The sequence below is a fragment of the Xiphophorus couchianus genome, chromosome 19 (genome assembly GCF_001444195.1).
Source record: "Xiphophorus couchianus chromosome 19, X_couchianus-1.0, whole genome shotgun sequence".
In the NCBI taxonomy this organism is placed as follows: domain Eukaryota; kingdom Metazoa; phylum Chordata; class Actinopteri; order Cyprinodontiformes; family Poeciliidae; genus Xiphophorus; species Xiphophorus couchianus.
In genome coordinates, this window is record NC_040246.1 from 4264753 (window position 1) to 4291145 (window position 26393).

The window sequence follows — 26393 nt, forward strand, 5'->3', positions numbered from 1 at the left end:
TGACTTTTTCCTTATATATTGTCACATACAGCGCATGTTGATGTAAACTTGAACATGTAGCAGAACTCTTAAAACTGCAGTATGTAACTTTCATTAAAAAGTATTTTTTACATACAGTATCTGTTGAAACTGACACTATGTTGTGACAGTATTGTTTGAGACAGATAATCTGTGAAAAAAAAAAAAAAATAGGATCAAGCTCCTCTGCCTTCTCCCAGTGCTATCTAGACACAACCAATCAGCGCAGGAAGAGGGTCTTACCGTTGTCAATCACCCCTCTGTGTAGTGCTGCTCATTCTCCCATTTATCTTCCCCTTCTTGCTCTCTGCTATGCTACACCGAGCACAGTCTGTCATGAATGTTCAAGCTAGTTAGTATGGTGACTGATGACTGCGATAAACGGTTTTCCTGTAACGTTGAGTTGTTTCTCCGCCATTAGCACATTTAGCAGCGTGTACACAAGGATGAATGACAGCGCTAAGATCCTCCTCCTGGCTCTCATTGGTTGTTTTTGATTGGGAGTGGTGCATTTCTTCAGACTACAATAGTAGCTCTTGGAGGAGATCGATCTTTTCACAAATGGTCTCAAACCATACATGGCGACAGTTTTAACAAATATGTAAAAAAAGATATTTTTTGATTTAAAGTTACATACTGCACCTTTAACATTTAGGGCATCAAATCACAGAGTCGAAGCGCTCTGCTTGTAGTCTCCAAGAATGACAGAGGCATACGTCACATTTGGAGGTGTGCACAGGACAGACTCGGACACTGGTGAGTTGGGAAACGGGCTTACTGGGGTACCAGAGCGATCGCGGAAAGGGGACGGTGGCATTAGGGCGACGGAGTCCTCCATTGCTAATTTGACCTCTATCATGTCCTCCTCCTCGTCGTGAATCTGGGTGTTGTTATACATAAAGCCCTGTAGGAGGCCGAACTGCTCGCTCTCCATTTCTTCCTCCTCCTCTAAAGGGGAGACGGGCTCCTCATCAAATGGGTCAAGATGGACAGGCAGGATGGGTTCCTGCTGGATGAGGTGAGCCTGGTGGTACACCGGCATGCCTGAAACAGCCGGAGGCAGGCACACATCATCAACGAGCTCATGGGTGTCACTGCTTAACTCATTCAGAACAATCTCCTCCTGCAGGCAGTCCGTGACGCAGTGTTGAGGGATAATGCTATTTTGCTGGAGACAGTCCAGGGAATAGAGCTCCACGTCCCCGGCCGCCTCTTTTGTCATGTCACACGCTGGCATCTGTCCGTGGGCCATCATGGGGGGAGTGGCGGGGGAGCTGTAAGTGAGCGGGTCGTTTTCGTCCTCCTCAGCCACATTGTACAACGTCTTAGTGCTGAGGTCTGAGAACTCACCGGCAGTGTTTTGGTAGGTATTAGTTAAGGGTTTGATGACAGCCATCTGATTGGAACCTGCTTCCTGTCTCTTCACATGCACTGACAGTCTGTGCCACATATGATCCCCTTTGGGAGGATGTCTTGCACCTGGTTCAGACCATGACACAGACTTTCCATTAGAACTATGAACAAAATAAAGATGGCTGTTACTGCGCAGGAACCCGCAAAGGTGTAGAAGAAAAGACAGGTTCAAGTTCATGTCAGAAAATCATGCTAGTTGGAAACTAACTGTGGTTTTTATATATGTTCTAGTTGATTTTAAGTCTATATGTGGTATTTCAGGGTATCTTCAGGTTTAATAGAGAGTTGAATTTAGCACACAAAGGTCTCATAGTTTTAGTCTGAAGCTTACATGCATTCAAGATTGGCATGAATGTCAAGTAATGTTCAGTAATACATTTCAATCTTTCTTTTTCCTGAGTAGACTAATCATAAAACAAGCAATTTCAGTATTTTTAAAAACAAAACTTCACTGCACTTTATTGATTGTGAATTTTCTCTAATTGACAGAGGCTCGATTTTAACTACACACTTCTACCACTATTTGGTTAAATATCTCCTAGTAAGTTGCACCGTACCAACTTAAACAAGCTTCCAGATCAATTCTCGTAGAATATTTGACCATTTGTCTTGGGAGAAATTGCAGAATTCACTTAAATGTGTTGGTACAACGGTCAAGCATGGTGACGGCAGCATCATGTAATGGATCTGTTTTGCTGCCAGTGACTGTGATGCATTGCAAATAGAAGTGGGAATAATGAAGGTTTATCATTACCTCCAGATAAGTAGCTAAAATTTGTAAAGGAGTGGGTGTTCACACAACACAAACAGGCCAAACACACAACTATAAATTGGCCAGTAAATGTGTAGATTTGAGCCAGTATGGAATATATAAAGTCAAGAATATATACCAATTCTTGCAAAAACAAACAAAAAAAGTCAATTGTGAAACAAGTTTGCCATTGAATGAATGACTAAAAGTTTAAAATAAACAGACATTTATGCCAGTGGGTAATGTATGCAAACTTCTGACCTGAGATGTATTTTCTGGTCTGATTTTTAGTTCAATGAGTCCTGTAGAAACCCTTTTTATTATTATTTTATTTTTATCCCTCAGCACATAGGGATGCTTGTTTTAAATTCGCCAACAGATCAAAGGATGACCCGTCTGTGTGAATTTAGTGATGGCCTATATTTGCCACACTTTACAACAGGTGCCTCTCTGGCAGTAAATACAGCTAGATGTCAAGCTCCCTCAGAGAGGGAGTTCCAGTAAAACGAGCATCCCTGAGGTGCCTCGGGAGCAGGACTGAGACTCAATTAATGAACCCACCTGCCGTTCCCGGCGTTCTTCTTCCTCTTGAACATGTTGAGGAGGCTGTTGCTTCGGCAGGCGATTTTGCCGTCGCCGACGTGCATGCGCACGGCGTCGGACGTGGTGAACGCGCTGCGTACGTTCCGCTCTGGCTTCGCGATGATGATGTACATCTTTGGCGTGAACATGCACCCCAAAGCCACGGTCACGCTGAGGCTCACGGAGAACGACGTGGTGATGATCTTGTAGTTGCTGCCGAAGTAGATCGGCACAAAGGCGAGCCAGATGATGCACGTGGTGTACATGGTGAAGGCGATGTACTTGGCTTCGTTGAAATTGGCGGGAACGTTGCGGGTCTTGAATGCATAGTAGGTGCAGCTCATGATGAGCAAACCGTTGTAGCCCAGTGGCGCCACAACGCCGAGGTTGCTGGTGTTGCAGATCAGAAACACTTCTCTGATGCTTGGGTAGGATTTGATCGGTTCAGGAGGCTCCATGATGATAAGCGTAACTTCCAACGTCAACTGAAGACTGATAAGTATTGAGGCGATGACCACCTGAGCCCACGCGCTCATGAACCTCGGCTTCCTGGTGCAGATCTTCTTCTTGCTGCCCGCCAGGATGCGAGCGATGCGATTGGTTTTGGTCACGAGTGCGGAGTAGCACATGGCAGCTGAGAGTCCGACGAGAAGTCTCTGAAGGTAGCAGGACGCCACTGTGGGTCGCGCTATGAGGGTGAAAGGGCACAGGTATCCAAGGAAGATCCCAGCTAGGATAATGTAGCAGAGCTCACGGCTGGATGACTTCACCACAGGCGTGTCACGGTACAGGACAAAGATGAAGGCTACGAATGACGTAACCAGGATGCCCAAGCAGGAAAAGACAACCTGGATGATGGATTCTGGATTGCTCCACTCGAGGTAGTGCAGGGGAATTGGTTCGCAACCTGACGGGAGAATAAAAGCTATTTTACATATTATTTTTCACAAAACTCACAGTGGTTGTTTGAGTTGACCAGCAACATTATCGGGATTTTATGTGACAGACCAACACTAAATTTTATTGATCAGTAATGGTTTATTAGGTGCTGTTGCATGGTTACTGTTTCTTAAGTTAGGTTGTTTTTGAGGTTATACCGGAAAAAATCTTGGAACGCTTCTTGGGAGGGAGGGGGCTGTTGTCAGAGGACGAGAGAGTTGGCTGGTATTTCTTTGAGAACTGCCCTGTTATGTTTGACAGTGTTAGTCGCAAATCCTTTCTCTGGTGCTTGGGGGCCATAACGGAACATTACAATATTTGTTTTTTCAAATGAAATAAATTCATTTAAAGGAAATAGAGCTTTCTAAGAAGGCATCAGAGGTTTGCCAAAGAACATTACCATCACAAAGACCAACGAAGACAGCAGATAGGTCAGGAAAAAGGAACGTTTAGGCAAAAATCACAGCAAAATTACGTAAGAAAGCAAAATTCCAAACTTTGAACATCTCAAAGGATGCTGTTCAATCCTTTATTGAAAAGTGAAAAGAACGTAGCCAGAATGCAAACTTATTAAGAAACTAACCCTAATTTGAGAGGCCAGCAAAAAAAGCATTTATGAGAGGAGCAACAAGAAGTCCATGATAACTTAGAGGGAGTTGCACAGATCGACAGCTCAAGTGGGAGAAACTGTTCACATCTGGCCATTGTGGAAAAAGAGTGGCCTACATATAAGGCTTTCTACATAATCTATAGGGCCAAGATGAAATGTGCGTAAAAATGGTGCTCAGACTAGACCAAAATCTAACTTTTTAGCCAACATGCAAAATAGTATGTGTGGTGGAAAACTAAGACTATGCAACACCATTACAGAACGGTGGTGGCTTTATGATGTAGGAATGATTTTCATTCAGCAGAAACAAGATGGAAGTCCTATTAGAGACTGCAAAAGACTAAAGATTAGGGAGAAGTATGTTGATGGACAACAGCATTAACATACAGCAAGAGCCCTAATAACAATCAAATCATATTCATGTGCTAGACTGGTCCAGGTCAAAGGTCAGACCTAAATCCAACTTAGAATCTGTGGCAAAAGTTGCTTGAGCTATCTTGCAAAGAATAATGGGCCAACATTTCAGCCTCTTGATGTGCAAAAGTTTTGACTCAGAGAGCTGAAGGCAAATGCACAACAAACTTAGTTCTCTTTGTAAGAAATTTCTTTTTTACAGCATTTAAGCACTTAAACCAACTACTTTGTGTGGTATAATCATAAAATCCCTATCAATATATGGACGTTTGTGGCTCCACCCTGACAAAATATGATTATATTAGATTGACCATCAACTCAAAGGTGAATAAATAATTTTGAAATAAAAAGCCCTTCAGACTTCAGGCTACTTTACATAACTGCATGTACAAGAAATGATGATGAGCATCTTAGCCGGAGAAAATACAGTAATTTCTAAAGTAGGTTTTTAGCTCAACTATAAATAAACGCCTTTCAACTGAGCCATGGCCAGGCTGGGCTGCAGCCAGGCTGGAGGGGGCCGAAGAAGCAGGACAAAGTAAGTAGCTGCACATTTCAGACATCAGTGTAAAATCACCTATATTTTTTCATTCGTATAGTACAAGGGGAATGTGGAATTTGTATATTTTCTAACACTTTTAAACTACACATAGACAGTCAAGGGGTGATCCGTTTCTGTTGGTGTTATCAACACTGTTATGCTGTTGCTGATAAAAATGCAGAAGTTTGCGTGTGATTATGTGTTAAGAAGATGTCTTTTGTTTGAAAAGGCGTACAAGGCTTGCTAAAGTGGGCCAGAAGAGTGGTAAGTGGAATAGGGCTGCTGTCGGATGAAATGGTGAAGATGATGAATGTGCTCTCAGGTGTCATGGGAAGGCAATGAAAATAGGACAGAACAGGTTTGGGAAGCAGAAAACTCTTAGCAGGACAAACTGTACAGGGTGCAGTAGTTCTGGCAGGAGAAGTAAGAGCTTGGGGGAACTTTTTGGTTTTGTAAGTCAAGCGACTGTCGCAGCTTGGAGCGACAATGCCAAAGGAATGGATACTCTGGCAACAAAAGTAACCCCAGTTTAAGTCAGCATGAAAGCAAACAAACCAAACATAATAACCCTTTTCTAATCAGACAAAACATTTTTTTCAGGTGTAGCAGTTGGATCCTCCATAAAAAGAAGAAAAATCTGACTGTTCTTGCACATCTTAATTTTCCTTTGTCTGAGAGTGACCGCTTGGGTCAGATGGTGGACAATCATACCACTATCTACAAGTTTCTGTTTAACCAAAAAGGGGAGTGTTCCTGGAGATGACTGACGAGAAAATATGATCCTGGTGACCTAACACATCAAATCTGGTTGTGTGGAAAACATTAAGCTTCTGGAATTGCCCAGACTAAAACCAGGTTGTAAATATGACTACAGTGAACCCTCGTTTTTCGCGGGGGTTAGGTTCCAAAAAGAACCCGTGATAGGCAAAATCCGTGAAGGAGTTATCTTTATTTTTTACAATTATTATACAGCATAATTAAATACTCTACATTGAAACCAAAGAACAAAAACTGTTTTCAGGCCTAAGCATTTTTTTAACAAATATAACGCGTTCTTACAAATAACTACAGTAAAATAATAATTTTAGTCATCAATACGAAGTACAGTAGGACAAATTGTGACTCGCGTATTTCACTGTTCCTCTGACTGTGACGCTGTGGCCTGACTCTGCTCTCTAGTGGCTTCTTCTTCTGAAGCCTGTGGTACAGGTGTGTTTTTTCGAGAGAAGAACATAGTTATCGATAGTTGTCGCTCTTTTTTCTTCCGGGCAAAAACATTTACCAAAATTTGCCAAGCTGTATTACGTATATTTAAATACCGTAACATTATTGGCACACAGGTAGAGAAGAAGCCCGGAGACTGTTTAATCAATCAGGACGCAGAACACAATGCACTGTGAGAAAAAAAAAACTGCATAAAAAACTCCGCGAAGCAGCGAGGCCGTGAAAGGTGAACTGCGTTATAGCGAGGGTTCACTGTATACTTAAAATTTACCAATTACTACAAAGATGAGTGGTTGAATATCCAACTAGAATTACTTCAGAACCTGGATGAGATATATGATTTCTCTGAAACATGCATGATTTATCCAGATATTGGTGGTGTTTGTATTTATTTGAGCTTATATGCTGTATGTTGATTCTATATAGAGGAAATGCACAATGAATTTAAAACTGTGCACCCTATTTGCAATTGAAGATCATTGAGTGATTGGCCCTTCACAAAAAAACCCAAAAAACTGAGTGGTTGAAATCAAATATAACAAAATGTGTATGACATTCATGCAGATAATGAATGTATCAAACCGTCTGACTGGAACTCCACACTGTCTTATTTATTTATTATCTGGTGATTTGGTGCAATTCTGATTATAGCTTTTTAGATCCTCTATTGTCTCGTCTTCAAAACTGACATAACTTGACAGCAGCTGTAGAAACAAGGAGAAGGAGATGAACAAACGTACCCTCCAGTTCTTTGTCAGGCCACCAGCCCAGCTCACAGGCCTTGCATGTGAACTCGTCCTGCACATATTCATTGTCCTTGCAGGCAGTGCATATCCAGCAGCAGCTCACCTCCCCCTTTCTTATGACCTATCCACAAGAAAAAAAAAATTAAACTACTTATTTAAAAATACCATTGTGTGACTCTCTGCTGCCCAGAAAAAAAAGGAATGCCAGTAAATATTTTATATTTATTTAAAATTTAAAGAAAGAAAAGTTATAAGTAACAAACTGGTAGTGGAACTATTATTTTTGAAATCTTTTACTAATAAATAACTTATTACAGTTGTGAGTAATATAATTATTTATAGAAAACAAAAAATGTCTCAACTGGAATTGCATTGCTTTTAACAATAACTTGTTTTGTTGATTAATAAGATGTTTATTATAATGTTTAATTCACATTATAATGAATGTAGATGTAGATCTACATTCATTGATAGGCTGCTAGCTAACTACCTCACTGGATAGTTAGCTAGCAACTATCTAACTATTTAGATAGTTAGATAACTATCAAGCTAGCTATCAAAAAACACTGTACAGTTAAATAGACAATTAAATTATTATGAATAAAGTCTCTTATCACTAATGGGAGTAGACTTTCTCAGTGCAAAAACATTAAAGATGTCAGCCATCAGTGAAGTCTAAAGATTAGTCGTGAACCTTGATTTCTCCTTTGGAGCAGGGCTCGCTGCAGACGGAGCGGACCATGTCACTGCTGTTCATCTGGATCATTTCATCGTCGAGGCTCAGCATGCCCTCGTGCCACGAGCCGATGTTGATGTAGTCATAAACACCAGGCTCCACATGCTGGAAGTTCATAATCTCATACCTGAGTGAAGATGGGCGGGAGAAAAATGACGACAAGGTTATCTAAATAATTTATAGCTAAAAAAAGACTCCTTAACAGACTCTTTTTCAAGTTAGTTTTTCCCATTGTGTGTTGTTCAAATTAGTGATATTTCTTTCTTTTTTTACCTTAAGGGTGATTACTTTCCTTCCCAATAGATTTCTTGTTCATTTGTAATGCTTAAGTACTTGACTTCATCAAGCAATTTTTTTATATAGGACAAAGACAATATGAGTAAATACAACAAGCAATTTTAAAATCATAATTTAATTTATTGAGGGACAAAAAGGGACAATTTATTGAGGGACAATAAATTGCCCTCGTGCGCATCCATTTCAAAAATAGATGCGCCACATCTGAATTGAATAACTTGACTTTCCAGCCTTGACAGCAAGTGTCAGTAAAAACTGGTAGTAAGTCTTTTACATTGCTTTGGATGAATGTTAGCCCACTCCTCTTTATAGATTTGTTTTCATTGAGCCACATTGGAGGGTTTTCAAGCATGAACAGTTTTTTTTTTTAAGACAACGCCTATGAGATTTATATAGTCTATTAACCACAATTGTGGCATAAGACCACGCTTTCAACCACACATATAAAGTAGCTTACCTTCCAGGCGAGTCTCCATTCTCATCAAACCATATGTCCTCCCCGGACACTCCTGTGAAGGACGTCTTGAGTAGAAACTCCAGCAAATGGCTTCCATCGATGGGTTTCATGTCATCACACAGTCCCACATGGTCGGGACAGAGGTGTGAGTGCATGTCATGCAGACCGTGTGCCATGGCGTAGATGGCATTGATGACAAAGCCCATCTTGCTGTCTTGAACATAGTTGTCTTCAAGACTTTCATAACCTGCCCATAAAGGAGACAACAGTAAGGAATCTCCTACAAGATAAGTGCATTCGTTTTTTAAAAGGGAAAAGCCATACAGTGCCTCGTTAATGCAAGCAGTAGCATGTTTTATGTCATCTGTCAGGTTCAGATGTACCCAACAAGTTGCCTGGCAGGATGCAAGGTATTACAAAGGAGTGATAGGGTGCACACAGATGCAGAAAATGTTCTCTGAATTCAAGCTGCTGGAAACATGCTCCTTTTCTTTTTGTCCTCTGTAGGAGACTGCTTTTAAGGAACTGGAAGTCTCAGAAAATGGCTTCAAAGAAACCTTGTTACCATGGCAAAACTATTCATTCTTGGAGTCATGAGTCAGGATTCAATTAGAAATGGTCCGACTCTCTTAAAAACCTGCACCGCATCGACTCTGTATTCTGCTTGACCACAATTAACATCCCAAAGTCTCACGGGTTTTTCTTTTATTTAGCTTCCTAATTTCATCTGTCACTGCAGAGATTAACAAATACTTTAAAAATGGGTAACATCAGAGTATGTGATTTTTCAAACACACCCCATCAGTTCAGTGTAATGCAAGCTGGAGAAAGCAGTTTTTTAATTAAGCGTTTCACATTGTACTTAAACCTCTCTTGCAGCAATTTTTTTGTGTTAATAGCTGTGTTCAATATTTTGCATCTTCTCGCTGAAGGTCCCTGAAGTCAGATTTTTTTTTTGTTTGTTTTTTGCAATGCAAGCTAAAGCAACTAATAATGATGCATTACACTGCAGTCTTAACCTTCACTATCAGTACAAGATAGCATTATCCTGTACATGCACATGCCTTGGAAAAGTGTTCGTACTCCTTATACTCGTACTTATGTAACACTTGCTGTGTTTTACTGAGACTTTGCCTGACACAATAAAATATATAGAAAAGCACAGCTGTGAAGTGGAAGGTAAATGATAAATGGTTTTAAAATATTTTTGCACACAGAAACTTAAACAGTTCAACACATACACTCGTTGTTTCGAGAAAACCATCAGGAAAAGCTGCATACGTAAAATGTCCACTCTTGCCTTCCACACATGGCTACTAATTGTGATGTATAATATAAATGATGTCAAAACCAACAATAATATTGTTTTTTGGGGGGAAAAAAAGCCCTTTTCATTATTGAACTGTTATATTTTAACAGTTTTAACTGTAGTTTATTTGAATGTGTGTGTGATTTTAGTGGTGCACCAAAATCAGCCAAAAGATGGATGGGTCCAGGCGTTCATGTTGCAGACCTGAGCACCAGTGTGAAGGCTGGCAAGGTTTATCCTAAAGCAAGAATTATTAGTGTGTCGCCTGGCTAAGTATGATCTACTTTTGAACACAGATTGAATTTCTTTCCCTGAATGTCCATTCCTCCTTTGTGCAGAGAGCGATTGCACTGTCCTTCACCTTAAACTATGCTGTTAAAGAAACACAGCTTTCTCTGAGCTTTGTGTAAACAGAGAAAAATTTGTAAGGGTTATTTTATGTTTGTGATATGACTTCCTACAAGCACTTCCGAAAAAAGAAGGAAAAAAAGAAAAAGAAAGAGAGAAAAAGTTTTCTATTGCTTGCTTGCATATCCAGTAAATATTCCAATCCTGTGTGAGCAAAATGATGATGGAGAAGTTGGTATCTGAGTGTAGGAGTTTCTGTTGTTGCTAAGTTCAACAGCTATTTCACTCTTTTTTAACAATATATTTGATCATCTTTACTCTAAAATATGAAAAACCAGAGAATGACCAGGGTTAATCTCTATTAAACTGAGCGTCTGTGATTTATAAATCATCATATTTGCAAACGTACAAAAGAAAAAAAAAGGATTATCTTAGATTGAGACTAGCATCAACGCGTCAATTTCATAGAATCCTTAAAACACATTTTTGGATTTGTACAAATCAAAAACAGGGTGTGGAAAGAGGATGTTGGCTGATTTCTAGGAGAACAGTTCATTAAACGTATCTTACAATTGGACTTAAATTTTCTAACAACAAATTGTTTTCTGCTGCTGGTTTTTTTCACTCTCATCTCCTGTTATGTGGCATCTCGATTACTTTGTTGAGAAAACCTGCAATACTTTCTGGGGGGAAAAAAACAGATTTCACCCGCTCTAAGCAGCAGCAGCAGCAGGTGACAGTATTTCTTTCTAAGCATCTCCTCCTGTATGCTGCGCTTGTTGCAATAACGATTTCAAAACAACTGCTGGGAAAGCTGTCTGTGCAAACAAACACATGAACAGTAACTACAGTCGGGTTAGCAGCTGGGTGAACATCCGAAGGGAGCGACTGGTGATGACCTACTTTAGCAGCTCCTTGTCTTTGACGCTCGCTGCACTCATCAGTCATGATGTGGCGATGTTATGATGTCTGCATGCAAGCAGAGGGGGCCTACTCCTGCATGTCGGGATTATTCGGCTGCATGACAGCGGGACTTTGTCTGCGTACTATATGAATAGAACAGCACGGTTTGTGTGTTCACATGCAAATTCAGCAAGATTCAGCCAGTTATTGGGCTGTTTTATGCGATTGCCTTAAAGCATAGAGGGAGGGCGTGAGAGCACAAACGAACCCAATTATTGGGCTCTCGGAACCCCAAACAAAACATCCCAATAACTTCATATATAAGAGGTCCACTGAGATTAATTGCATCATTAATGTGTTTCAATTTTAATGTCAGTCAACCTCCAGGTATATTTGTGAGGTGAGCAGCGTTATGTTTCCATTCAGGAAAAAATAAAATAAAATAAAAAAATCACTCACCATCTTGGAGTTCTAAACCAAAATAAATTAATAAATAAGAAATAAAAACAATAAAAAATGACTAAACAGCAAATGGGAACTACTTTCCACATAAAAGACAAAAATAAGTATTTTTTAAATGCAATTTTTAATGCGATGTTTTTTCTTAAATTAAAACATGACGGCTCATGGGAGCAAACAAAAGTTTCAAGTTTGTGCATCAGACCAAAAAATATTACAAGAAACAAAAATGTGTGAATGCTGCAAAAAAAAAACATTTTTTAACAAAGAGTGCAACATAAATCCACATAAGTAGAGCCAGAGGTGTCAAATGAAAAAAAAACTAGGTGTTGCATGCACCAATTTATATTTACGTTTATCAGTTTCTTTAAACGTCATTTATATCAAGAGTGAGAATCTTTTTTATATACATAAAACCCTCATATCGTTTGATTAAAAACGTAAATATATATACAAGCTTTTTTTGGAAGAAAAAAACACTTTTTTTCTTATAAATAAAAAAAGCAGTGTCATAAAAAAACTTTTAGAAACATGCTTGTTGAGCATCATTTCAAGAAAACAAGAAAAAAAAAAGCTAATACATCAGCAGTGGTTCTTTAATAATGAAAAGCACTTAATTTACCTAGATCATCATCCTCTGTGAAAGCCAAGTAACACACAAATGAACAATATGAAAAAAGGTACTGGATTCCCTAGTGGAGAATTTTACCCTCAGGCAGTCTAATTCATATTTAAAGAGGTTGTTCCACTTCATGGGGCCTTTTGGCTCCTTCACTCCGGAATTGAACACATCACAATATTTCAAAGTTACAAACGGACACTTTCTCTGTCAAAAATAGACATACTACCTGAGCAGTTGCGTGCGTAGTTCAGGTTCTCCTGCGGGTGTCCGGGAAGGCGGCACTGAAAGCGATGCTGCCAGAACTCCGGGAACCACGGGTTGCGCGTGTTCGTGCTGAGCTTGAGCTTCAGGAAGTAACTGTCGAAGGAGGAGACCTCTTCGGAGTGTAGCTTCACGGTGATGCCGCCAACAGCCTCGTGCTCGTATCCCTCCACCACCTCCACGCGGTCCGCCCAGCCGTCACTGCAGAAAACAGCACAATTAATCAGATGAACTAATCTGAAGGTACGTATCTGCCGCCGCCATCTTTAACCGTTGGGATTGGAAGGTCCGTGGTGATAGCGGTAGCGTTTTGAAGGCACGTGCAGACATGCTAGGTGGTGCTAGCAGCGGCGGTTATGGGCGACATGCCAGGGCGCCATTTTGTCAATGAGAAGCTTAAATACTTTTGAAATTAAAAAGCATTTAATTTAGATGTTCTCTTTGCAAATGCTGGTGAACACCGAAACTTCAGCAATTTTTTTCACTATTTTAATTGTTTTACTCACATAAGACGAAATATTGGAAATATATTGGGGCAACACCCAGTCTTGTTAGAATGCACTTTATTAAATTACACACAATGTAAAGTTGTTTCATTAAAACACAGACCCTCATGTAAACAACCTATTCCCTCACTGACAACAGCCCTAAAATGAGTGTAGGAAAAAAAGAAAACATACACAAAAAAAAGAAAAAAATCAATGAAAGCCAGTGATAAATTCAGAGTGCTCTCAAATATCCTCCTGTGTTTCCACAACTCCATTTTTCCAGTTTCCGAAGGGTGTGCGGTTCTCACTGTTCTTACCGAGAACAGACAAGAAAAGCCTCAGAGTCCACTGACACAATCACAAGTCCAGTGAGAATTCACAGATTAGGAGCGTAGCGGTGCAGTCTGTCCCCAAGAGATTCAAACTCTCACCCGGCTCACCCACTCAGAATCTCAAGAGGGAAATCTGTGTCTGCACTGGTTACAATCTCTATTTGCTGCATGTGTCGCTTATTATGGTCGACAATCTGTCTGTGAAGAACTCACCTTCATCTTCTGCAATAAATTAAAAACATGTTAAAGAAAAGACAGAAGTGTGTGCCATGTTAATGGAATATTGAGGTGGAGCACAAGCTGCATGAACGTCCTTTAGATGGAAGTATTGGCGTCTCTTCAGGTTTTCTTAATGATAACTTTTTTATGCCTTGCATTAGGTTTGATTAGTTTCTTCTGTAATGGGGGGAGCAGCAGCTCTAGTTAATGAGAAACCTAATTTTCCATGGGACTGTAATTGGGAGAACCCCGACTGCCACCTTGGCTGACTCTGCCACCGTGTGCATTATTATTTTTTGCTCCCTAGCTGTGGTTATATAAGCCTAATCATTATGCTTTTCGTAGGAATAAGCAAAAAGAGCCTCAGCACTTGCTGGGAACAACCAACACGGATTTTTCAGAGTTTCTTCCTCGAGAAAACTGAGGAAGCAGCAACCCATAGCGTAAGATATACGGATGCTAGCCAGGCTTCTGCTAAATACCATGGTTTGGGAAAAAAAAAAAGCCTATCCTGAATATTTTCACTTTTTGTCACAGTACAACCACAAACCTGATGTGTTTTATTGGGATTTCATGTGCTAGAGCAACAAAAGTAGCATGTAACTAAGAAGTAGAGGGAAAGTCTGAATGGTTTACACGTTTTCACTGCTAATCTGCAACTTCCAGCTGTTTGGGGATACACCTCTAACAGGTTTTCACGTCTAGACACTGAAATGGCCTTGGTCAGATTAGCAAGAGTTTCTATGAACAACTATTTCAATATCAAAAATTGTCACAGACTTTTGATTGGGTTTAGGTTTGACTTTATGTCATTCTAAAGCATGATTTGATCTAAACCAAAGCTTTAACATTGCTAAAAGCTTTCCTATTGTCTCAAGTCTTTTGTTGCCTCTTACAAGTCTTCTAGTTGCCCTGAATTCAGCTTAATCCATCTTTTTCTAATGTCTGAACCACCACCACCATATGTTAGTAAGTCCCATTAAAATTACACAATTATGTTTGTTCCATTCATTTACAGATTAAAATTAACATGCCACATGTTGCTATGAACAAAAGTTTTGAATGAAAGGAGTAGTTGGAAGAAAAAAATCTTATATTATGTGCTTGATCTATTGCATAAATCCAAATTAAACAGATAGCAGACAGTGGTTGTAGAGCGCTAAAATGTGAAAAAGTTTGAGGTGCCGTAATCAGCAATAAATCTGGGTCATAGCATGCCGTTTCCGACTTAAAACGTAATCTTTGGACAAATTGCTGTTTATCCGCAGGACAAAAATATCCCACCTCAAACCCGCATTTGGGTTGTAGGAGCCAGTCGCACTTTTGGCTTGGCTGACACTTCAAGAATGAGCTGACAAAGGCTGTGCGCTACGACGGTCTCAACAGTACCTGGCCATCTGCTTCACAGCATCACGCCACCCTCAGGCTGACACTCCCAGTGCCAAAAACCTACAGCTCTGACGTCCACACGCCCACACACACACACACACATACTGTAAAGTACTCTGAGTTCATACACTTGTACATCATTTAACTTCGCATGGCAAAACTGAAACTATTCACGTGAAGATGATTTTAAAGTAATTCTGCATGAGAGGAGGAAATTATCTTAAGATAGATTTGAAGCCAAACAGAGTACATGTTTCATCGAACGGGGGCACTGCATCTGAGCTGATTAAAAGAGTTATTTGTTGATTGGGAGATGTGAGAATAACCGTCTCTGTCTTCCTCCACACAGCAGAACAGAAGATGGATGGCCGATGACCAGCACCTCCTGGCCGTTCAGTTGGCCCGCTGCACAGGCGCCTGCATGTGTTCATTTACTGCATTGCTCTAAAAAACATTTTCCATTTTAGAAGTCTCCTTGACCCAGAAAGCACTCTGTCACGCATACGCAGGCTGCTTTTCTGCACCCTTCCCACCAGCCATGGAAGGCATAAAGCACGAGAGAAAGCACTTTTTACTTGATCATGTGGGTTTCAGAAACATTCTGGTGACATTTTAATGCCCAAATAAGAGAAACACACAACCGGTGAAACATCTATAATGAATGAAAGACATTTAACTTTAACTACGGCCTCAATTCAGCTGCTAACCGGACCAGCGACGAACCACGACTCCACTATAGGATAATTTCTACCGTATTAGCTTTGATGTTCCTTACTGCACACTCCCCAGATTATGCTGGAGGTGCTGTCCCATATTAGCCCATCCTGCCGGAGATCTGACAGGGAGCGGGAAAGCTTGCTGCGTGGATGCATTATTCATCAGCGAGCCTGATTCAAAGCGTCTTCTGCCTTCAGAGGAACTCTTTGGGAAAATTGAGAACATTTGAGTTTCCTGTGAATTTTGTGTAATAACTGATTCAGGCTGAAAACATCTACACGCCAAAATATGGTTTCTAAACAAGAGATGAGTGATATTCTTTTTTCTTAAGTTATGAGGAAAGCCATTTGATGAGCAGAAGCTAACATTTAACCTTAATAAAAGTTGCAAAAGTTTTGTGTGATATGTTGTCCACAAACTTCAAAGTATTAAATTAGGGTTTATGTAATAGAGAAACATGCATACTTGAAAAGTGTTATTATTTATTTATTTTGTAATAATATAGGTCTCATACTTTTCAAGCATTTTCAAGGTAAGTTTTTTTTTTTTTTCAATTTTTTTTTCCGAAGAGTTTTTCGCTAGTGGCTCGTATTTTTTAGACAGTAGGCAGACAGGAAGGAGGGTGAGGAGAGAAGACATGCGGCAAAGGTCGTCGGGACCGGGAGTCGAACCCGCGACATCCGCGTCGAGGACTAAGGCCTCCAAACGTGGGGCGTGCTAACCCCCTGCGCCACCACAGCACGCCCTCAAGGTAAGTTTTTAAACTTTTCCAGTTTAAACCACACTTTGGAGATAAAAATAATGTAAAAGAACTATAAAAGACCATTTCAAATGACTATTATATGATTTTATTTATTATCATTAAGAATATTTTGTGATAGTATTCTACTTTCTACTGCAGGGACACGGGTAACTAAAATATAACAAAATTTTATGTTTTGAAATGTCTCTGTCACACATACACCCTATACACCTGGCTGGTCCAAGAAAGATGAAAAAAAAAATCTCTGATAAATGTTCTCAAAGTTTTCTGGCTTTTGGCAAATAGGAGTACGGTAATTCTGCTAATTCTGGCCAACCTAAAACAGGAGAAGTTTGGTCGGATTTAACTTCAGTTAGTAAGAAAAAATATGTCTTTTCATTATCTTTAAATATCTGGTTTCAACTATAGAGTTTAGGCTTTTAATCAAACGTTAGAGTGCACTTTATTACCAGACTGTGTAATTTGAATATCAAGCACTTTCCAAACCAAGGCTTTCAAACACCCATGCGAACCCTGAAACTATCTGAAAAGTGCACCATGCATTTGTATTCAGTCCCCCTTTCTCAGATACCCCTAATAAAAATCCATTCAGAGTTACCTACTGCGTTTAGAGGTCTATTCAGTATAAAGACTCCACTTGTTTGTAATTTATTCTCAGTTTTTATGCAATTAAGAGACCTGAATGCAGAAACCGACTGAGGCAAACTGTGAATTTCAGTGATAAATACAATGGAGACAGGAAGAGAACGGGTTAGAGCAGGGAAGAGCCATAAGCAAACCATGGAAGTGCAGAGAATGTTACCTGTTATTGAAAAGAGACAGGTGGTGGAGGAAAAAAACCAATCTCAAGAGAAGCAGAAGAGGACAAACAATAAACCAATAAAGGGAGGCTAACACTAATCTAGGGAAACTACAGTAAATTCAAAGGCACAACAACCAGAACTCAAGAATAATGAAGAAACTATCAAAGGAATGAAAGTCCGACAAGACTTCCCCAGCATTATTAATGAACTGATTATGGCAAGATATGCTGAGCAATAAAGCATACAGGAACTAATAAAGTAAATAAACAAGAAATGGACAAAAATACAAGCAGACAGGCCAGACAGACAATTGTAGAGAAGTTTAAAGCAGGGATAGATTATAAAATAAAAATACCAAGCTTCAAAGATCTCAAAAACACTGCACAAACCTGAAAATATGAGTAATTGGAGAATGGGTGCATGATTACTGTAATCTCAGATGACAAATATTAAGTCATGGACTCATTACACCATGTTTCAAATTATTGTGCAAATGATATTTTCTTAAATGGTCAGTGCAAATGATGATCAGTATAATTTTCAAGTCATGAACTATTACAGTATAAATCAGATTTTACTGAACAAAGCTCCTCATGAGAACAGTATTTTTTTCAAAAATAAAAAACTCAAAATGCTGTTCCAAATTAATATGCGCAGCAGATTTTCTAAACATTTTATGGATTATAAAGAACTTCAAACTGTCATTGCCCAGGTCCCTCTTGAAAATGAGATCTAGATCTCAACGGGGTTTACCTGGTTAAATAAAGGAAAACAAAAAAAAATATTTGAATGTGCAGCATTAAGTGGTCACATGTACTAAAATCAAAAGCTATTTCAATCAAAAACATCTTAACAGACAGAGTTACATGTTAACATAGGAGCCCTGCTTTAATATCACCATTGAACTTGTGAGTTTGTGGAAAGTTTCTGCTTGAATTTCTTTGCAGGATATCAGAAAACCTTCCCAGAGCTGCTGTTTTGATATGAACTGCATTCCACCCTCAAATCTTCTGCTTGAGGAAACTCCAAAGGTTCTCAATAGGGTTGAGGTCAGAGGTCAGAGGAGGATGGTGACACCATGAGTTTCTCCCCTCTTTCATGCCCATAGCAGCCAATGACACAGTTGTATTCCTTACAGCATTCATTGTCATGCATGAAGATGATTTTGCTACTGAAGGTTCGGCTCTTCTTCTTGAACCATGAAAGAAAATGATCAGTCAGAAAGTCCATCTACTTTGCTGAGGTCATTTTCACATCTTCAGGGACTCTGAAGGGGCTGACCAATGATTCTCTCCCCACGATTTCAACCCAAAAAATGACTCCACCACCTCCTTGCTGACGTCACACACTTAAATCCAATTTGCATAATAATTTGGAACTCAGTGTAAATTTAGGCTTTATGGAGGAGTGACAAGAACAAACCAATTGGTGACAAAATGCTGAAGCAGCTCCTGTTTGCAGTTTCTTCGATCAGATGAGGCAGAGATTTAGATTGTTTTGATTGAAATATTTTTTGATTTTAGTACATGTGACCACTTAATGCTGCACATTCAAAGAATGACCGTTTGCAGTTCTTTATAATCCATAAAATGTTTAGAAAATCTGCTGCGCATAATAATTTGGAACAGTGCATTTTGAGTTTTTCCAAAATCATATGTGGCAACACTGCACATCACCCTGCACACACCATTCAGACATGGACACATGGTAGTGGCAGCATCATGCTGAGGGGGTGTTTTATCTTCAGCTGGCAGAGAAAAGCTGGTCAACATCCAGACCTAGATCCCAAATTTAAAATAGCTGGTCAGGCATGCTAACCATCCACTGAGCTTGAGTTAAACTGTAAATAATAATTGACAACATTTCAGTCTCCATGTGTGCATTGATTAAAAAATATATTCTAATTAACACCCTGCTGTAATCACAGAGGAAGGTGATCCAACAAAGTACTGATTCGGGGCTTTGAATTCAAATTCAAGCTACTTGACTCAGAGTTTTTTGGTAAAAGATGTTAGAAATCATGTATCCCTTTCCTTTCATTTAACAAAGTCAGACTGTGGGATGTGAAAGCAGTTTGTCGTTAGAGTGGAGAGGGCTTAATACAAATGCACAGCTTACTTTTCAGAGTTTTACTCCTTTTACTACTTTCTTGCACTGTATTCATGTTGGTCTGTCGCAACAAATCAATACAAACCCCCCCAAAAATAAAAAAAATGCTGAGGTTTGTGGCGACAAAAATGTGAAAAAGCAGGAAATGCGTTTACATGGCGCTGTAATTGAAATTTAACTGGAAGATGTAAATCTACCCGCAAAAAACGGTCAATAATTGTCGCATAAATACCACAAAATAAAAAAAAAGAAGTACATCTTAATATGGCATCGGCTGTATTTTATAAAGATATCAACTGTTTATGGATAATTAGCGATAATAACAGAATTACCTGCATATTCTATACTGAACAAAAACATGCTTTGACACAGCCATTAAGTGCAGTTTGTAGTCCTACTTGGTACCATCAATAAGGAGCTAATCTAAGTTTTACAGCTTATTTTTACAGAACAACAGCTAAGGATAAAAGCAACTTAAGCTTGTTCGCGTTCATCTTCTGTCCTCAAAGAAAACAAAAACCAAACACAACACATGAAGCTGGAAGCCCTTTGGGAAAACATTCCCTAACGAACCTGCCAATTAGGAGGAACTCTCCCGCCACTCCGAGGCGCCTCATAGCCATGAGCAGCCCGCGGACTGTCATGCCTTCACAGAAGCAGACAACAACTCTGGCTTTGGGAAGACGCTCCCGCAGCTTCCTGAGCAGCCGGTCGAAGTGCTTCTCGCCGGCGTTGCTGTAGATCTTGTCAGAATGAGCGATGCAGAGCCCTTCCTGCGAGGCGAGCTCTTTGAACGCCTCCATCCCGCTCTCGCCGTAGTTACCTGAGGAAGACAAGAGAAGCCGTCAGCCGAGGCTCATTCGCAGGGGAACAGACGCGATCAATAGGCGGTCATTCCTAACTTTTCTCGACGGCGTGGTTTTTCAGATTCACTGAAGTGTCACTGAACATGAATTTCTTGTTTTGTGTTTTGGCACAGAAGAGAACATGGGTTGTAAAAAATCCAGAGGATGCTGTAACAGAAATCAAAGACTTGCATCTTGTTTCCACTTGCCTGCTCGGATCTTAAAAATCAATCAGTTGTGGCAAAACATATTAAAAAGCGCCTCATGCTTACTGCAGGTTTTTATCTGTTTGCCAAACAGATTTTAATCACCTCAAAGAAAGCTTCTCATATTTTAACAGGATTATCATCTCTTCTTCCTACATTAATCATATTCTGTCACGAAAAAAAGAAGCAGGCATAAAATTTGACTCCAAATCATGTGAGGGATTTTGATATTCTTGTAATTGCCATACAGCGTTTTTACATATTTTGTGACTTTTAAATTTGCAAATTTCAATGTGGCTTATTTGAGATGTATTTAGCTCCACCTATTTTGGAAATACCTCTGGCCTGCTTCTCTGTTCCTGCTGAAGAAATAAATCCCCTCATGATAATGCCTGAACCACCATTTGTAACCATGACAGTGCGCTCACGGTGGACATAAAAGTTTGGTCTCATCTGACTGAAGTACCTTCCTCCACTTGCTTTCCAGGTCACCCGCATGTCTTGAGAAAACGTTTAGATTTCACTTCTTATGGCTAATCGCTCAACAGTGTCTTTCTTAGTCATTCGATTTGTGACGAAAGGTCCACTTCAGATTCCTCCACCTGAGTCGTGGATCCGTATGGCTCCTCCAGACTTACAGAACCTCCTGACTATTGATTAGAGATGTGAATCTTTCAGTACCTACCAATTCAATTCCAATTCGATTCGGAAACAATCGGTCTGCAGATTCTGTTTAAATTATGTGACTGGCAAGAGTGGGGGCCAGGGGGGAGAATTACATTTCTGTGTCAAATTCCATCAGTTTATATTTAAACTAAATAGGTTTGTGCATAAGCTTAGATGCCTGGCTTTTCCTTAAAAAAACAAATCACAGAATAATTCAAAATATATACAGAGGGCGAGACAGCCTTTTACAGTCTAAGGCGATATGCAGTGTAGTTGCAAAGACGTAGGACTTAAACACATCTTAAAATCGATTTAGCATTTTCATTCAATTTAGAATTACCAGGACTAGAAATTGCAGTTCTCTATAGAACTGATTTTTTCCTGCTCCTCTACTGCTGATCCCCTTGCTAACTTACAGGAATGCCTGTATGTTTAGGAGAAAAACACAACAAGTTTGTGTTGGTTTGTCACATAAAATGCCAACAAATCACATTGAGGTTTTGCTCTTAACATGACAAAATGTTCAATAGGGGTATCAATACGTTTACAAAGTATTACAAAACACAGCTTCAACTCAATATGTATATTTTTGTTGCTGTATAGGTGAGTACATCGTAACCTTTAATAATAATAATAATAATAACCTTTTATAATGGCTTGATTACAGGTATGCGAAAGTTGGAAAATGTGTTTCACAGATATGTTATTTTTGTTTCATTCAAATGTAGGACTTGGTGGTATTGTAAACAGAAATGTTGCAAATGCAAATTACACTTCTTAATAAATAATTGAACGGCTTTTATAAAGAAACCCAGAATCAATTAGGGAAAGAGGCTTGATTTGACCTTCATAGACCTCAAATGGTCAGTGCTCCTGATAAGCCAGGAAACGCACAAAACTGAATGCCTAATGAGCTACAGATCATAATCGTGGCTAGAATATCCATTTGTCCAAAAGCTGGATGCTTTGCCTAATTGAGTGACACGACACATTGTGGGACGATCAACAGTTTCACCTTTTGAAAAGTGTACCAATACTTGGAGGCACTGTTTGTACTGTGTCTCATTCGGTTTCCTGTGCCAGGAACAGGTGAGAGGTGGAGTAGGCCTCGAAGAGTGCACCAGTCAACTCCAGGGATCACAACAACACCTGCAGTGACTTGCAAAAGTATCAATGCCTCATAAACATTTGAGCATTTTGTTACAATTTTACAACAAGCTGCCATTTACATCATTTAAACTTGATGTGATGGGCCAACACGAAACACTGAGTAAATCTGAAGTGCCAGAAACGTTTTACAGATTTAACTAATAAAATGTGTGCATTTGCTTTCTGTTCACTTTATTCTTGAAGCACCGAAAATAGAGAATCAAGGAATCCATAGTAACATTAGAGGTTCCCAGAAGAAGGTGAAAAAAATGAACATTTGGAATCACCCTTGATCAAAATCAGACTTTTCAACCTGTCTACAAAATGCTGTGTGTTGGAGACAGACTGTAAATCACCCTGAACACACCATCAGCATGGTGGAACATGGTAGCAGCTGCAATATACCGTGGGAATATTATTCATCAGAAGGAACAGGGAAGCTGGTCAAAGTTTATGGAAGGATGGAAGGATTTGAAGTTAAGGTTCACCGACTAGCAGGTTCCCAAAACATATAACCGTAGTTACACTATTCGTGTGTCAGAATGGCCAAATCAAAGAACAATCGTAACAACAATGGAAGATCATTCTACAAAGTAATAGTCCAGGTGGACTGAACATGAATGCATGCTAGAAGTTTCAGGTTTTAATCTGTCCAAAAAACTTTACTTGCCCTTCCAAACTTAATGTTAATTATCACATGAAAGCCCAATAAGACACACTATGGGTTTTTTTTGTTTTGTTGTGTTTATCAGAGTATCAAGAGAAAACCCAGCTGGTTTGATTCTTGACCCAGTGGATCAGATTTTTTTTTTTGTCCAAAAGATTGCATTACAAAATATTTAAGTAAGTTTACAGTCACTCCAAAACTACAAAAAAGCAAAGCATTAATTGAAATCATAAAAGGAATATAAAATATATGATCAACATATTAACTAACTGGTTCTATTACCAGGGACAAGCTATTAACACAATCGTAAGCAATAATGGAAAAGGAAAGTATTTGTCCTGCCCTTTGTCTTTCTTCCTCTAAAATAAGTTACTGAAGAAACGTCACAAGCGACCATATAACAACGAAGCCACCTTCTACAAAGCCACTATACTGTACACGTATGCTATTGATTTTATGAATCATCAAGAAACAACCACAGTTGTTCACCTTGTTCTCAGAGACAGTTATGAAACTCTCTGTGATCCTCTCGTCTTAGACTTTCTGAAGAAAGTCTAAGACTTCTCTGGTTTCTTGAAGAAAATATGTTCTTTCAATGAAAGAAGAAGAAGCTGATTTATTAAAGAGGCATTGTATGAATTCCACAAATGTACTTTATGCCATATGGGGGTCGTCTCTGTTACTCAGAGATTTCGTTCATGTCAAGACAGACATATACATTGTACTGTTTAGCTTATTATTGGTTAACGATTTTGAAAATCATGCATCATTTACCTTGCATGTCCCACTTCTTTGCTACTTTGTTAATCCTTTTTGGATGTAATGTGACAAAATGCCATTAGGTTCCAATAAAAATATCACTTAACATCTAAAAAGAAGGATGATGTCTTACCCTCTGTGTGTACTGCTGACACATAGGTCCAATTGTACTGTTTGACAATGTCCAACAGGGCTCTGGCTTGTAGCGTGTCTGAGGGCACAACTCTGAGGAAGTACTTGAACAAGGTCTTATCACTGAGGTCAATGCTTGTTGCAGAATAGGCAATCTGCGGGATGTTGAACAGTTGCAGAAGGTTCTGGACTTGAATTGCAACCGAGCTTGAGCCGGGACCGATGACTCCTGCGATGGGCTTCTTGGTAGGAGGCGGCTGGCTGGAGGGTGACCCTTCAATGCACCACTTGGAGCCCTCCGTATCATCTCGGATGGAGATGAGAGAGTCCCGTATGAACTCAATGCTCTGCTCCAGGGCCACAGAGGAATGCCAGCAGGAGTCCCTGATCTCACAGCCAAGGGTGATGTTGGGTAGCAGGTTGGGGTCCGAGTTTATTCTATCCAGGGTGTGGAACATGGCCTCCACTCTCTGGATGCCATACTGCTCACGGACTTCTCCGCATTTCCTCTCAGCAACCTTCTCCGCTGACGGCTGGTGGTGTACGGAAAACAGGGCGCCTATTATTACATCCCCATCCATTCGTGCCACCAGGCGGGAGGCAGAGCTTGGGACAACTGACCTCTCATACTTGCCTTTGGAAAAGACGAATGCCTCAAAGAGTAAAATGGGCAAGTACAAAATGCTTATTACAGTCAGGTAAATCATGCTTGTCATTGTACAACAAGTGATGGGTGTACAATCATCTCCTTTGGGCCATAGTAGAGGTCCATTAATCCCATACGGATTCAATGGGAACTTCACAGGACCGTCTTCAGTGCTTTTAACCTGCAATAGATACAAAGACACTTACGCTACTTTTTATACAATGTCTGTTGGAGACATTGGAGTGGTCAAGATGACATTAAGTTTCCTGCCACAGGGAAATCTTTTCAGTTTCAGCACCTTGGACAGCTGCCTCTGCTGTGTGAGGAAATCAGTTGTTTTAATTTCTTTTCAACTTTTACCGAAAAGCATCACATACAAAGCCAATATCTAATTGCGACATATGCTATCAACAGGACAATAGTTGACTACACTACACTACACTACAGCTTGCATTCACATGCATATCGATCAGACATAGCTGCATATTTAAGCTGTGTTAGGAAGCCTATTGTCGTGTAGCAAACGTGAGTTTATTTACCTGCGACAGGCAGCTCCGGGTATGCGGGCTCTGTGTCTCCTGTGATGCAGCCAGACTGAACCCCAGCTTCTCCTTACCAAGAGAACACGGTGGGACTGACTCCCTCTCTCTCTCTCTTTCTTCTATCTGCACTGATGCCCCCTTCTTCTCCTCTTCCTCACTGCATCTTGAAAGCGGGTCATAGTCGCTGCAGTGTCCCTGATTTGAGTGCACAGTTTGTAAACGTCGGGGCGGGACAGTGACGCATTTACAAATCAAATTTTTGGGGGCGAAGTATATTGGGACTGACGTGAAAAGAAAATGTATCCGGGGAACAAGGATGTCAACTTTTAAAGCCAACATGACAGCACAAACACATTACGATATAGGAGGACACGCCAAATAATAGCTAACTCTATAGGGACTAATCAAACTTCATGTACAGAAAACGCTCCTGTTTCGTTTGGTCACGGACAGATGTGATGCACGTGCAGTTTACCGCTGCAGCTGAAAACGGGGGCTGCTCTCTTGTGACACCATGTGGTAATTGTATGGTATGACAACCTTTATTTAAATGAAAAGTTTAAAATCAGTTTAAATTATCCCAATGAATGATAAAAATAATTCATTAATTATTTATATTAAGAAACCCCGTTTTTAAACGCTGCGGTTTGTTCCAGCAGCAGCATTTGTAAAGCTACTCCAAGACGAACATGTTGAGTCACAATTATTGTATTTAAGTTGAATCTGTTGCATCATTTTATCCATTTCATTGATTAGTTTTATAATTAAGTCGATACTTTTTTTTTAACTTTGTATTGCCATTAGTGTATAAACTATTGGTGCAAAAACTATATATTTAATTATAATTAAATAATTAGATATATTCATTTATTATATTAGCCTTACATTGTGACATAGGAAAACTAATGATTTAGACTCATCAGGCAGTTATGAAATACAGAAGTAAACTATGAAATATGGAAATTGCTGTTTAAAACGTGAATGCATAAGGAGATCAAATTAAAATTAATTATTGTAATATTTATTTGAACAATTCTTGTGATACATTCGAAAAATGGATTATTGAAAAATAATTACTTAAGTATTTAACTACGAATTTATTAAATCAACAAATATGATACATTACAACAAATATTAATCAATTACATTTATTTGTGATATAAATATAAATTATCTTACGACTTCAAAAGTGTCTCTAGCTAATGAATAAGTCAACAGTTATACGAATTTATAGGATGAAACATAAATATTTATTTGACAATACAGTAATGTACGTACTTGTACCTTTGTACCCATAATACACATCAGAACCAGAAAAAAAAAGAAAAACA

General features: G+C 39.5%; 1 protein-coding gene across 4 annotated transcripts; it reads right to left on the minus strand.

The window, feature by feature from the left end:
• On the minus strand, window positions 1-25354 carry grm1b (glutamate receptor, metabotropic 1b). Of its 4 annotated transcripts, none has more exons than XM_028001503.1 (11): window positions 25060-25310; window positions 23876-24701; window positions 20024-20273; window positions 12596-12831; window positions 12370-12384; window positions 11748-11759; window positions 8729-8975; window positions 7933-8101; window positions 7233-7359; window positions 2744-3671; window positions 1-1532 (listed from the first exon to the last, which is right to left on the minus strand). In XM_028001503.1, exons 2-11 carry the CDS (start codon window positions 24588-24590, stop codon window positions 683-685), a joined length of 3549 nt encoding a protein of 1182 aa, XP_027857304.1. In that variant the 5' UTR covers window positions 24591-24701; window positions 25060-25310; the 3' UTR covers window positions 1-682. The 4 variants fall into 4 exon arrangements, with proteins under 4 accessions (XP_027857304.1, XP_027857305.1, XP_027857306.1 ...); XM_028001506.1 differs by having other exon boundaries at window positions 1271-1497; window positions 25060-25354; XM_028001504.1 differs by lacking the exon at window positions 11748-11759 and having other exon boundaries at window positions 25060-25354.
• Between the last annotated feature and the right edge of the window lie 1039 nt (window positions 25355-26393).